The sequence below is a fragment of the Blastomyces dermatitidis genome, assembly GCF_000003525.1.
Source record: "Blastomyces dermatitidis ER-3 genomic scaffold supercont1.6, whole genome shotgun sequence".
NCBI classification, from domain to species: domain Eukaryota; kingdom Fungi; phylum Ascomycota; class Eurotiomycetes; order Onygenales; family Ajellomycetaceae; genus Blastomyces; species Blastomyces dermatitidis.
Window position 1 is genome coordinate 2407508 of NW_025544779.1, and position 13952 is coordinate 2421459.

The following is a 13952-nucleotide window of genomic DNA, read 5'->3' on the forward strand; positions in this document are numbered from 1 at the left end:
GTGAGAGAGTTGTTTGTTGGTTGGATTGGATGAGTTTGCATGATTGGATGTTTTTTTGGGTCTTTGTTCCTGCCAACGCTGACGGAATCCGCGTAGCGCTCCATCAACCACCAGTCAGTCATCCCACCTCCTCTTCCCCGGACATCTGATAAAGAATTCAGTAAGTGATATCATAATTAAGAGAGGCAATGATATATACACCCGACAGCGTGCGTTACGCGGCTGGGACAACACCCGCGGGAGGGGATAGATTACCGTATAGCGGGGTAATACCGCAATGGCACGCCCCGGGTATTACCATTCCAGCGATTCTTTTTAACTATCTTTAACTATCTTGAACTTATCTTGAACCAGGAAATAGGCTACAAGCACGTAAACCGGCTGCCTAGTTATCAACATGGCTGATTGATGAACCCTACCTTGTATTGAACAATCCTAGTTTCTGGCTATTGGATCCATGGAAATGCTCCGCTAAGTCTTCCAGCGTTGTCAGTCTACTAGTACATACAGAGTACATACATTATTATACCAAAGAGAGAAAATGATCCATGGAGTAAATAAACTCAAGTCAGCCTTTACTAGCCCTGCTAGAGGCACTCCACAGATGCAGGTGCAACAGCCACAATAAAACACTTGAGCAGCTGATTCCAAGGCTTCGAGCTCTAGCGGCTGGCGGAAATAAGCATTAGAACAAATATTGGGAAGAAAACAGGTGAGTTGGGAATGAGAGTTATATTCATCAGCGAAATTCCGGATATCAGGTTTGATTGAATGACGCGGTGGATATATTATGTATATATATTTGATATTACATAGTTAGTTACAGCGTAGAAACCAAAAAAATAAGGAGTCGGGTTGTAATTTAAATATCAGGATTCTGTATACTGTATACTCAATCTAGATATCCATCCATAACTATCGCGATATCAAATCTATAACTACCCATACATACTCGCAGAACTGTGTCTCGACCTATCTCCATCGTCTCTTTTGTATCTCTTTCTTCTCCCTTCCACACAGGATAGAGATGAGAGAAATGGCGGCCATGGACTGGTATGATGTAGTTACTGTACAATGCACGTGTACATGTACATACACACTAATATTACCTCCTCAGCCACTTCTGACTATACCTGACCATACTTGTATTACACCGTGGTGCTTGACTTGATACTTGATACTCAGTTGGAGTGTTTAGTTCCTTGTCTTTTCGTTTGCAACTTTCTTACTCTTAACAACTTCTTCTTCTTCTTCTTCTTCTTCTTCTTCTTGATATTTCCCCTATCTTATATTTCCCTTTTCCCTTTTGTTTTTCTTTTGCTGCCACTGCCACTGCTGCTGCTGCTGCACCAGGGCTGCGAGAGAGTGAGTGAGTGAGTGAATTAGTGTTTTAGCTAGTTAACTAGCGGACTTCTCTCGTGCTTTTGGTGGATCGTCAGTTTCTGTCTCTTCTTCTCTCGCGGATCGTCTTCTTCTTTTTGGCTATTGGCTCTCTGTTCGCTCTTTGTTATATCTCTCGCTTGATCCCAAGCTGTCCTCCGTTGCCTACACCCCCAGGTACAAAAAAGCCCCGATTCCTGCTACTTGCTTAAATACTGCCTGTTGCTCGCCTCCTGCTAAATAGCTACCGCCCTTGATTTGGTGTCTGTGTCCTCCTGTCCATAGATAGGTAGACTTTGTTTCAGCCATATTTAACTGGCCAGGCAGAACAGAGCCCCTCCCTCCCCTCAACACCACACCCTCAGCAACCACCATCTAACGCACACACACACACACACACATACACATACACCCTGTTGCTTTCGGGAACCCTATATCCAAGTCACAGACCGTTGCCCGCGAGAGATGCTCAATGCTTGGACTCAACCACAGGCCGAATCCACTATCCCGCTGCTCTTGCACAACCACCGCTACTCCGGCTCGTGTTGTCGTGGTCGCTGTGGTTGCCAGTGTTGCTGTCGTGACCTCTACCAGTACCACCGCCACCCCACACCGTGAATAGTTAATGCCCACATCCTATATCTCTACAGACATACATACATACATACATACATCCATCCATACATCAGCAGATAAATAAATATCCCTACAGCTATTTATTACCAACACAACCCCCTTCTTTTCTGACGCCATGGCCCAGTCCAACAAGGGCGTTGCCAGTGGCTGCAACCTGCGGCTGTCCCCTACCCCCTCCGGCCTCCCCCTCAGCGCCCAACCCGCCGCGACTGTTGCCCCTGCACCATCCCCTAACAATAATAACTGCGCCGGGAGCACTACCACCACCATCACTACTACCACCTCCACCACCACTACGACGACGACGACGAACAGCAACAATAACAACAATAACAATCACACCCACAATCACCGTACATCTTCGCTTCCAGATACCTATGCTGCTCTGGCCTCCTCGGTGGCCTCGTTCCTGGCTGTCAGCATCCACCAGATCCTATATCTGCGCGCCATCTATCCCCAGCCAACCTTCCTCCCCGTCCGCCACTTCAACCACCCCGTCAGACAGTCAAGGCACCCCAAAGTCTGCACCTGGGTAACTGATGCCTGTGCTGCCGTCGAGGCCCAACTACTAAAATGCTCCGTCGCTGCTGTCTCCGTCGTCATTCTCTCCGCCAGCACCAACCGCCCTCTCGAGAGATATACCTTCGACATGACCCAGATACCAGAGGTGCCGGCTAGTGACATCCACACTCCATTCGAGAACTCCTCGTCTGCTGATCAACAAGAACAACAACTACCATCAACTACAAAGCCCCAAACTCATCCCCGCCCCGCCCCCATCGACCTCGAAGCCCAATTCCGCGCCGTCCTAGCCAGACTCGCCTCTGCCTGTGCTCGCTTAACTCCTCTCCCCCGCGATGAAGAATACACGCCCACCCTCCACATCGTCCTGCGCAACAACGCTGACAGCCCCGCCGGCGTCACCAAAGAGGAACAACTCTGGATCGCCGCTGAGCCCGATAGAAAAGTTGACCTGAACAACACTAAGCCTAATAGTAATAATAATACAACCCGCCACCTGAATCCCACCGGCACTGGTAACGGCAATGACAATGACAACTCCTTCGACAACAGCAGTACTACGGCCCGGAATAGAGGCGGTGAGATGAATGGCAGCAGGCGCGGCTCGCGCGGCCGGGCGAAAACGGTGCCCGTCCGGACGGTGGATGCTGGAGAGATGAAGTTGGAAGTGTGGGTTGAGGAGGCAAAGGGGAAGTTTGAAGAGCTGGATCGGATTCGGGCGGAACATCCACCATGAACCTGGAATTGGTAATTGGAATTTGAAATTGACATTAACATTAAAGGGAGGTCAATTTTATTTTATTTTCTGATTTGGAGGCTGATAGGAAATGGAATGGAGACCTTTCTCCGTTTCTCAATTTGACACAATTATTTTTTTCTTATAGAATTTAAAAAAGTGACAAAAAATCACTTTGCTGTTGATGGATTTTGATATTGTTTTGTTCTGTTTTCTTTTGCTCAGCGGTTTCCTTTGATTCCGAGTCGTCTAAGTTAACCGTTCGTTGCATTCACGTTCCTTACATTCTCACTGTCATTCATCCATCTCATATTTTCCCCTGCCCCTCCTCGCCGTAGCTAATATATTCTTTCTTCCCCTTTCCCTCCTTTTCACATCATTCATTACGTTTACATTTTCGCTTTCCTTTCGTATATGACGGCCTCACAACATATCTTACTTATTATGTCCCGTTACTTTATTTGAAAACTGCAACTGGCACGACTCTCCTTCCTTATCAATTTCATTCCCTATTCTCATTTTAGCTTAACCTGCTTTCTTTCCTCCATTCTCAGCCAGCTTTTCTTTTCTTTTCCTGTTTCTTTTTCCCTCATTTACATTTGTTCACCTGAACAGATGTCCTCGTGGCCAAATTGATACTGAACCCTTTTCTTTGTTGGGTCACTTTCCTTCAATTTTCCTTCTCCTTTTTCATTTCATTTCACCATATTATGTTTCTGTTTCTACATCTGAGTCTTATGTCTTCTTCTCTTTTTCTTTTTCATTAATGTTGTTTTCTCCCTTTCTCTTCCTCTTTTCAAATTCAAATCCATTTTCATTTTTCATCCATTTCCCCCCTCCTACAGGTCATATGTCCTATCAAGTGTCAAGTGTCACGTAAACGCCCCCCCTCGAAATTGTCAGGAGAAGAAAAATTCAAAAATCCAAGGAAGAAAAAAAAAAGGAAAAAAGGGGTTCATCATATCAATGGAAACTGCAACAACCGCCCGCGTCAGCCTGAGCTATCTATCTATCTGAAAAGAAAAGAACAAGGATGAATGAAAATGACAAAAACAAAAACAAAAACTGTCAGTGATAGATAATCAATCAATGTTCCTGAAAACACAGTTGCAGTGCTTGGAGGGGTAAAAGGGGAGAGTGAAGAAGAGAAGGGAAGAGAGATGAAGGAATAAAATTTGAGTAAACAGTATGAGAAAATGAGAGGTATTCCTTTATCTCTCTTCTCTTCTCCTTTCTCCCTTTCTTCCCTTTTATCCCTCCAAGCACTGCAACTGTGTTTTCAGGAACATTGATTGATTGTCTACTGCTGATGGTTTTTGTTTTTGTTTTTATCATTTCCATTTATCCTTGTTCTTTTCTTTTCAGATAGATAGATAGCTCAGGCTGACACGGGCAGTTGTTGCAGTTTCCATTGATATGATGAACCCCTTTTTTCTTTTTCTTTTTTTTTTCTTCTTTTTTTTTTTCTTCTTCTTCCAAAAAAAAAGGGGGGGAGCGGAGGGGTTGAATGAAACGATGATATGCAATGAAGAAGTTGAGAGCGAGAGGGAACAAGAATATCAGATATTTCAATCATGTTTCTTTTGATCACATTTCTTTTATGAGCGTTGCCATCGTCCTTCTCTTTCATATACTTGCTTATGAGGTATTTCTGGATAAGGTGGAGGGAGGGAGGGGGGGAGTCTCGGTTATATTTTTCTGAACATCCTCTGCACAACAGAGCTATCAGCAACATTATCAAAACATTTTACCCTTTTTACCTACGTTTTACAATTATTTTTCTTTTAAGCTTGAGATGAAGCTAGTACAAGAAATGGAGGAAAGATGGCAGGACGAAACCGTAAGTTCAAGAAGAATCCGGGCTGGCAGCGCGGCCGGGAGAAGAGAGAAATATTTTGAATGGGCTTTCTGACTTTTCGGAATTGAGATGTCTTGCATTATAGAAATTAATGATCTCAATTGTTAAACGTTTTATTCAGGTTTCAGTATAACTTAATTCACCGGAAATGAATGAACAAGTTGTAGCTGTAGAGTCGTCCCGTCTCCAGGTGCGGTTGGGCCAGAGTAGCGCATTTCGATGGGAGAGGGATATTTTTATGGAACAGAAATCGGGGGAGTGGGATGAAGGAGATGGACAGGAAGGGGCGGGGACGGCAGAAGAAATAATATTGGAATAAAGTAATAAAATAAAAGGGTAGCAATTGAGGATGATACAGGATATCTAATACGGATATCTATTCCCGCCATTGAAGCATGCAGAACAAGCAAGTCCAAATGATGGCGTGGCTGACAATCCAGAAAAGAATTAGAAAAGAAGGAAAGGCAAAATATAGAAAGAAAAGACAAAGAAGAAAAGAAAAAAGAAATGGAGGAAAGAAGAAGGGGTATAGTTGAAAGCGGGGGGGTTAAAATCGTTTTCAGAACCCGAAATCCAACCCAAGATCCGACCCAAATATAACGAAATAATAGGCAAGAAGAAAAGTAGGGTGCAAAAATGAGAAGATAAAAAAGTATATACTTCTAAAATAACAAAACAAACGAATCACCCAATGCCCCTAAGACATGCTGACAACACACATTGCAAACAAACGCCTTGCTTATTGAACATATGAACTTGGAGTTTAGATTTGAATGCAAGAAAGAAGCAGAGGAAATGGAGAGGAAACGCGAAAAATACATGAACTGTGGCAGATGAGTATTAAATCAAAAGAAAAGGTCGGTTTTCATCCCCTGACCTATCATATATCCAACGCATAGAACTAGCCAGTGAACGAGGGTTTAATTGTACGGAAACTCCCCCAGGCCGCGATCAGGTACGTCAACCGGGTAGCGGAAGATCGGTCTATTAATGTGATGAGGATCATTATTGTTGTTGTTGTTGTTATTAGTGTGGTTGATGTTGATGTTATTATTGGAGGCAATACGCTGGCCTGGAACAGCCGGTCTTGCCTGCATGTGTGTAGGTTGGGTGGGTAGTGGAGATGGCTGGGTCAACACTGTTTGATTATGAGACTGAGTCTTGTCCGGAACGCCGCGCATAACAAGGGGCTTGTTCAGTTGCTGATTCCACTGTGGATGTGGATTAAGGGATGGGATCGGTCCGAATGAGTTGGGAAGCGTGGACATCACAGGCTGGGGTGCCGGCGGGGGCGCGGACAGAGGAAAGCGAAGATTGGAGTGTATTCGGAATTTAGGTGGACCTTGAGGATTTTTGAGCTGGGGCTGAGGTGGTGAATGTTGTTGAGCTTGATTGATATCTCGGGGTTGATTTAGCCTCAGATTCTGATTTTGATTCCCATTCTGGTTCTGGTTCTGGTTCTGATCCTTCCGGGCGGCGGAGACTCGTTGCTGCGGCATCGGTGTTCCTTGCACTGGATAGCCAAGATGATCATATTGATAGTGGTAATGTTGATGGTGACCATGATTATATTGCTGTGGATGAACGCTAGGAACGTGCGGAAATGGAACTGGAACTGGAGCCGCAGCTGGCGGGATAAAATGAAAATCCCACCCGTGATTCCAGATGTGAGGTTGCTGAGGATCTTGCCGGACAATCGGCTGATGGGTTGGATGGGGCGGCTGTTCTACTGTGTTCATCTGTTCCATATCTCCTCTAAAATGAAGAAACTGGTTGGCTCCGTTTGGGACCGGAATTGCTTGGGGGTAGGCCACAGCTAATGGATGGTTGTGATTGACTGCGGCATACATGGGAACATGCGCAGGGCCAGCAGCACCAGGTTGGGCTGGATTTGCTGGCGCGCCTGGATTCTGCCTCCTTCTGAGCAGATCGTTGTAATGCTGTTGCTGATTCCGTAGATGTTGTAGATACCTGCGATGATCCACCGACTTGTGATGTTCGTTCTTGGGGGCCTCGACCGCTAATTCCTCGATATTCAACTGCGGATTGGCCTTCATGACCTCATCTATCGCTTTCTTGTGCGCACTTGAAACCTCCTCGAAATGGCGACTATTGGACCTGCCGTCATGGAGGGGACAACTATTTGGACGTTTGTTAAAATGCCTGTACCCCTCCGTTGTGATGGCCTTCTTGCAGACGTAGCACATTACCGAGCGGCACTTCACGCACGTCATTTTGTTGCAGCCATCTTCCTTGATTATTTTAACCTTGCACTTTGGATTAGGGCAGGTCCTGATAAGTGCTTCACTCATCGCCTCCTCAATTTTCTGTCTTGCGGGTGTTTTCTTGTCATTGGCCTGCTCGCAGGTTTGTGGGCTGTGAGCTGCTAGGCCGCAACGACGACAGCTCACTTTTCTGCAGGCTGGGTTCTGGCAATAGAATTGGCAATCACCCATTTCAATCGGTGGGCATATAGCTTTGAAGTCACAAAAGGGACAATCATGTAGACCCTCAAGCTCTGCTCTTGCAATCTCGTCGCGCTGCTGAAGCTGTTCTAATTTCTTCATCAGTGGGTCACCTAAAACCTTGGCTAGAATCTGTTTGTCGAAGCCAGCACCACAGCCGCTTATGTCCATGCAATTCACTTCATATTTCATGACACCAATTTGGGATTTTGCAGTGGATCTGACACATTCCTTGCAGAAGAAGTGGATATTTTCCCCTGCACAAGGTATCATATGAATTATGGGGACATCGGTATAACAACATTTGCATTCCATGACATTACCCTGCGCAATGCATGTCGCTTCTTTTTCGGCATCCAATTTAGCCAACTCTTTTTCCCGTTGACGTGACTCTAAAATGGGGTTAGCTAGTGGGCACGAGATCAGGGTTTGGTTGTCTGGATTTGAAATGTCCCATACCTTCCCTTTTCCGTCGCTCTTCTAAAGCATCCTGGAGTTCACGCAATATATCAGAATTCATCGGAATATCTGGCTGCCGTACCAGTTCGACGGGGCCCTGATTGCTGCGTTGTCGATGTAAAGGAAGAGGATTCGTCATATTGGGTATGTTTTCGGATTCGTCTAGGCTTGCATAAGCAGCGAACAACGATTTCTGAGACTGTAGCACAAAGCGTATGTACTCTGGACGAATTTTAGGGAAATTTTGCTCTAACAGATATTGACTGACAGATGTTAGCTATTTATAATAATAATAAAAATAATAGTAACACGAAATAAAGCCAAATTAGAGTGAAAAGTGTTTGTAAAATGAAACTACCCTGTGATTTATAGATGCTCTAGGTTAATCCCGAAGTTTCCAGGGATATAAACAAAGAGCCGCCAGTGAGACTATACCAGGAATGGAATTTGGCCTACCTATCTCGGTAGTAAGACTTGCCCCGAATGACCCCATCGTCTCTGCCCCAGGCTCTCTTGGAACTAGTTGATTGCTGAGACTTTCGCGGAATATTTTGTGGGAGCTTTTCGAGTTTTGCTACTACTTCTTCTTCTTCTTCTTTGGGGTATGGACCCAAATCCATGATAAGGTGGACCAAAGCTTCCTCCACCTCAACGCCTGGGTTGACAAACGCGAGACGCTTGTAAAGCTGTCCAACATACTTGAAGCTGATACTCGGGAAAATGGTCGCGACTCGAGCATACATCTGGTCATTTCTGTTTTGTGGAGAGGTTGATCGGGCTCGTGGTTGACCCAGGCGGGAAGCACCACTTGACCTTGGCACCTTGATGGCGCCATTTTCATCATCACCCGTGAGGTCTATAATCTCAGTGAGCTTTCGTTTCATGGCTCATAGCTTAGGCGCTGTGATCTCCGAAATAAAAGGTTGGTGGTTGTTAACTAAAAATTTTCTCTCAGAGCAGGGACGACAAAAAATAAAATAATAAATAAATAAAAGAAATAAAGAGAGAAGAAATATAGGAAAGTGAATCCACATACCAAGAGATTCCAATGATACAAATGGAAAAAGGCCTCTGTACTTGTAAACAAAGGTGCACACAACTTGGCAGCTGGATATCCAGAATGGGAGAAAATGTATCTGATATCATCGACACCCGCTGCCCTCATTTACCAAGCCTGACAGGGTAGGATGAAACAGTAGTCAGCTCCTGAGATAGATCGAAGAGCTTATGCTCCTTGAAGATTAGGGGATTGAAGCTTGCACTTAAGGCGATGAACAAGACTAGGGGTAGGGTCTAAGAAGAACAGAAGCCCTAGTTAATGAAGAAGTGAAGCAGCCTCCAGAGCTGCAAATATAGATGCTGGAGCTGAGTCCCTCTACCTGCGAAGTGTCAAGAACTAGCTGGTGGAGTGGTGGAGGCGAGGAGGTTCGCGGTAAGAAGATCCAGACGCAAATCATTCATTCATGCTTTTCACGTCCTTGAGACTCAGCCTGGCACCTCGAACCTCGAATCTTGGATTTCCCTTTGTTAGTCAGAGATGCATAGAGAATGTTGGAAATCCTATCCGCGTGGCGGGGACAACTACAGACACCAACTTCACAGCCAGACCATGTTGATTCCCATTTCAACTTGTGCTTGGGGCGCTGTTGTCCCACCATGAAGAGCAACGAACGACGATGTCGTTGTCCGTCCATGGAGTCAAAAACTTCCAATCTAGGCTTAGCATAATCATGTGACTTTCAGCGTCGTTTGCTGACGCGCGACGGGTGACTAAGCAGCTTCCCCGGGCCTGATGATTCCTGGCCGAAACCCGAATCGGGAAGGCTTAACCCTGGGTCCGTCCCCGGATGACGTCGCTTTCCATCGGAACCAGGCACCGATTAAGCGGGGGAACCAGACCCCAACTCTTGGCGGAAGAACTTTCGGCCCGATTACACTCCTTTAAAACACAGTCCACTAACAAGTGAAGGATATTTCATACGTCGACTCACACCTATGTTACATTCAAAATATTCAAAATAGTGGTGGTTTTTCATACTATACAAGCGCATAGCTACCAGCCCAGTCTTAACCACTAGCCCCAGCCTGAACTCAGTTTTGCCCCTACAGAGAGCTGTTCCTGAGAGAGCTGCGCTGGACAGATATCAATGTTGATTAGTAATATATCATCAATGTCTAGCTAGTGTATGTCCTTTTAGAGGGACCGAAAATAGCCGACGACTGGAGACCCGCTTTGTGGGTGTTCCTTATTCTGTCCCTTGACAGGGAGACGACTGCCTAGGAACGGCGGCGCACTTGTGCATGCATCACCAGGTCTTCTATTCGGCCATTTGCACGAATCAGAGACGGCGCTCCCTTGCTTCTTTTGAATCCCTGTCGAAGATATAAAACCTGCCTGGGTAGCTTTGTATTTCTACAACGCCCCTTCATCCAGCTCGTCGAGATCCTAGGACTGATGAAATTTGCTATACATATAAACTTATATCAACACAACAATATACCCCACTCACAGAGCGCGGCTCGTCTTTAATCAAAAATAAAGGAAGAAATAAGAGAAACCAATAGCTCAAACAGAACCCCAAGCCATGGGGTCCTCCGATTGCTACCTGCCCCCCTCAGACTCCCCGGACCTCACTCTCGTCGTCCCCACCACCGCAGAGCGCATCCAATGTCTGAAAGCAAATAGCCGGGAATGGAGAGGTCTATTGGATCCTGATCAATATATTCAGCGCGAGAATCACCTCATGAATCAGGACATGACCAAGGACGGCGCAATGACCCAATGGATCCTCGTAGACCGTCATCTTCCCCCCGATAACCGTCCCATTCTCAGCAGCTGCGAGTCGTTTGGCAAACGCGCCTGGTTAGCTCATGGCGGTGAGGTCGAGCAGATCATTGCCCACGGTGTTGGAAGCGTCTTTTCAAAACCAGAGTTTCGCCGTCGGGGTTACGGTGGGCGGATGATTACTGAGCTCGCGAAGAAGCTGGACACATGGCAGCAAGAAAATTCGGTGCGGAAGAAAGGCATATTTTCAGTCCTCTACTCGGATATCGGCAAAAACTTTTATGGGGAACGTGGGTGGAAGGCATTCCCTTCGTCGCACATCTGTCTCCCAACTACCTCAAATGATAGAGTACAGCAGGTTACCCCTGGAGTCGATTTGGGCATGGGGAGGGAAATGCAGGCAGACGACGTCAGACGCCTCATGTGCTCCGATGCAGCACTTGAGCGGTACAAACAAGTCTTAAGGGAGGCGTCATTGAATTCAAAAAAGGCCAAAGTTGGCTTTGTGCCAGATTATGCAGCTTTGAGCTGGCATTGGGCCCGCGAAGAGTTCTACTCAAAGATTCTGGTTCCTGCCAAGGGCGTGCCCAAGGTGAAGGGCGCTTGCGTTGAAAGCCGCAAAGTTTTCATCTGTTGGAATCGGAACTTTGGAAAGACCGACAAGGACCACGTTTTATATATCCTGCGGACGCTATACGAGGAACCAAACTCGCCAGCTGAAGAGAAGGCGGTAATCGAAGCGCTGGCTGCAACACTCTATCGGGCCCAGTTGCAGGCGCATGAGTGGGGTATGAGCCGTGTGGAGATTTGGAATCCATCCCCAGTCGTCGAAAAAGCCGCAAAAATGCTGAGTGAGACTGCGCAAGTCGAGCATAGAGAACAAACTAGCATATGTAGCCTTAAGTGGAATGGCAAACAGCTTGGGCTAGGCGAAGATGTTGATTGGTATTGGAACGAGAAGTATGCCTGGTGTTGACGCTTAGCTGCTGTTTCCTGAAGTTGAGCTCAAAGCTCCTTCTCATGGGTCTTTAGTTTCTCTTCCGCCCTTTTTATGTTGAGAGATTGTCTAATGCTTTTTATGGGTGGTGTCATTTATTTCCAGCCTTATTCCGATAGACCATGGGAGGAGTACTCAGATAGCCTGGTGGCGATATATTTGCTTTTGCGGCTTATGCGGGCAATCCCCCATACCGTATCGTATTTGATGTTGGTTATCACTGGTTTCCATGCTTCACGCACGCCTTGAGTCCTGTACGACGAGCCTGAGTTTCTAGCCTGGGCTTATAACAAACGCTTGCCGGACCGGGATATTGGTGGGAGTCGCTCTGTGTCATTCAGCAGTTCCTTTGTCAGTCTGTTACTCCAAATTTATCCACATACATACAGCAAGTTCTAGATCCGATTTTTATGTATGTACAGTACATTTCAGTACATAGTTGCGCAGTTCTAGATGGACAGGAAACACTTATGCGTACCTTCAAATTATCCCACGTAGCTTCGCTCCTCCAAGACTCCGGCAATAGATCTTTCCAACTCTCCAAGAATTCCGCGCGACCAATCGCCATCGTTGGATCCGGCGCGTTGGCCTCTAGGTAAACTTCCCCAACCCAGCTCACCGTAGTATCTTTATCGAGACTTGCCCCTAAAAGCCCCCAAAAATATGTCAGCAGTCCTCCCATGGCAGAAAAAGAAGAAATATACACCCAATTTCACAACCACCTTACATTTGAGCTCCTCATAAACCTCCCCAAGACCCAGCGACGCCGGATCCCCCATTAACCTCCTCACCAACGCATCAAATAACGGCCTTGGGAACCCAGCATCCCCCACCCTAACAGCCCGCCACAAATCCTGTACCAAAAACTGCTTCTCCATATTAATCCCCTGCAACACAGCCCCATCCAAAATATTTTTCCACGTTTGAATCTTTACGACAGCCGATGGGCTCCAACAAGCTAATCGACCATCATCACCACCACCACCAGAGTGACGCGCTTTGTGTACAAACCCGCACACCTCCACCCAGCCCCGCTCACACTCCACCGGCGAAAATGGGACATCGCCAAATACCTTTGTAATAGCTCGTCGCCGCTCCCTTTGCACAATGGAACTCTTATCGCCAGCGGTTTCAGTAGCAATAGCAGTAGATACTGCCCCAGTGCCATTGCCATTGCCGGCGTCGCTCATATCAACATCCGCGTCCTCCTCAGCGTGCGTACCACTATACACGCGCAGTGAGCGCTGGAGATACGGAAGTGCGGAATATGGGTTGCTATCCAGCTTCACGAGTTCGAGCGTGGCATTGCATTTGGCGATGGTTGTGATGTGGTGACGAGGCGTTTCTCCTGTCGCCTGTTGCGGCTCCGGCTGGGTAGAAGGGGCGGGTTGGATGAGGTATATGCAGTTTGAGGAGTGGACATGTCGGACCATGTAGGTTTGGGTAGTCGTACAGAGGTTTACGTAGGCATCGGTGGATGACGACGGGGCAGATGAAGACGATGGCGGGGCGGATTTTAAGTAGAGACTACGGTTTTTGATTGACTTGGACGTGGTTAGTGGAAAGCGCAATGGTTCATAGGAATTATTTATTGGTAATAATCTATTGAAATGTGGTATATGCGTACGGAGATCCAGTCTTCCCAGAGGAAATCAGCTCCGCCAATTCGGGTGGTAATTCCACGAGCTTGAGAGCGTGTTGCGGGCTCGTGTGTGTAAAGTCAAGCGCTCGTCCCGTGAGCTTTGCCATCGTTATTCGCTCCGCTCAGTTCACTCGAATAATTATCGATTCCACGATTAAATCTGATATAAGATAGGGAAATTTAAGGTATCTGGTTTGTATCTTGATCTTCTTTTCGCCGTGGGTGGGACTCGGAGCTATAGCCGCGGGGCTAAATTGCGTGATTAATTAGGGGCGCGTCTTTTTATGGTTTCGAGCGGCGCGCGGCTAAAACCTAACTAGTATCTTAGTAGTATTCTGATGGTGGCATCTGCCAATTACACAGTTACTGAGTAAGTGTCATGATGGTGTTAGGAAGTCCTGCGCCGTCTCAACGCTATCTTGACGTTTAATATTCGGCGACGTGTCGTCGAATATAATGGTGGAACATGTGT

At 46.6% G+C, this 13952-nt stretch overlaps 4 protein-coding genes across 6 annotated transcripts; 2 read left to right on the top strand and 2 right to left on the bottom strand.

The window, feature by feature from the left end:
* Positions 1 to 776: 776 nt before the first annotated feature.
* Positions 777 to 5247, top strand: BDCG_06167 (RevA protein). Its single transcript, XM_045421894.1, has one exon. The coding sequence runs from the start codon at positions 2132 to 2134 to the stop codon at positions 3272 to 3274; it is 1143 nt and encodes a 380-aa protein (XP_045277658.1). The 5' UTR covers positions 777 to 2131; the 3' UTR covers positions 3275 to 5247.
* On the bottom strand, positions 4821 to 9760 carry BDCG_06168. 2 transcript variants are annotated; one of them, XM_045421895.1, is made up of 4 exons: positions 9093 to 9760; positions 8513 to 8957; positions 8057 to 8319; positions 4821 to 7989 (listed from the first exon to the last, which is right to left on the bottom strand). In XM_045421895.1, the coding sequence occupies exons 2-4, from the start codon at positions 8938 to 8940 to the stop codon at positions 6053 to 6055; spliced, it is 2628 nt and encodes an 875-aa protein (XP_045277659.1). In that variant the 5' UTR covers positions 8941 to 8957; positions 9093 to 9760; the 3' UTR covers positions 4821 to 6052. The 2 variants fall into 2 exon arrangements, with proteins under 2 accessions (XP_045277659.1, XP_045281568.1); XM_045421896.1 differs by having other exon boundaries at positions 5075 to 7989; positions 8415 to 8993; positions 9093 to 9723.
* A 233-nt stretch (positions 9761 to 9993) lies between these two features.
* Positions 9994 to 13922, bottom strand: BDCG_06170. 2 transcript variants are annotated; one of them, XM_045421898.1, is made up of 4 exons: positions 13466 to 13922; positions 12566 to 13365; positions 12317 to 12483; positions 9994 to 12166 (listed from the first exon to the last, which is right to left on the bottom strand). In XM_045421898.1, exons 1-4 carry the CDS (start codon positions 13585 to 13587, stop codon positions 12056 to 12058), a joined length of 1200 nt encoding a protein of 399 aa, XP_045281569.1. In that variant the 5' UTR covers positions 13588 to 13922; the 3' UTR covers positions 9994 to 12055. The 2 variants fall into 2 exon arrangements, with proteins under 2 accessions (XP_045281569.1, XP_045281570.1); XM_045421899.1 differs by having other exon boundaries at positions 10025 to 12166; positions 12566 to 13382.
* BDCG_06169 (uncharacterized protein) lies at positions 10037 to 13491 on the top strand. Its single transcript, XM_045421897.1, has 2 exons — positions 10037 to 12433; positions 12827 to 13491. The coding sequence occupies exon 1, from the start codon at positions 10642 to 10644 to the stop codon at positions 11815 to 11817; it is 1176 nt and encodes a 391-aa protein (XP_045277660.1). The 5' UTR covers positions 10037 to 10641; the 3' UTR covers positions 11818 to 12433; positions 12827 to 13491.
* Positions 13923 to 13952: the final 30 nt, after the last annotated feature.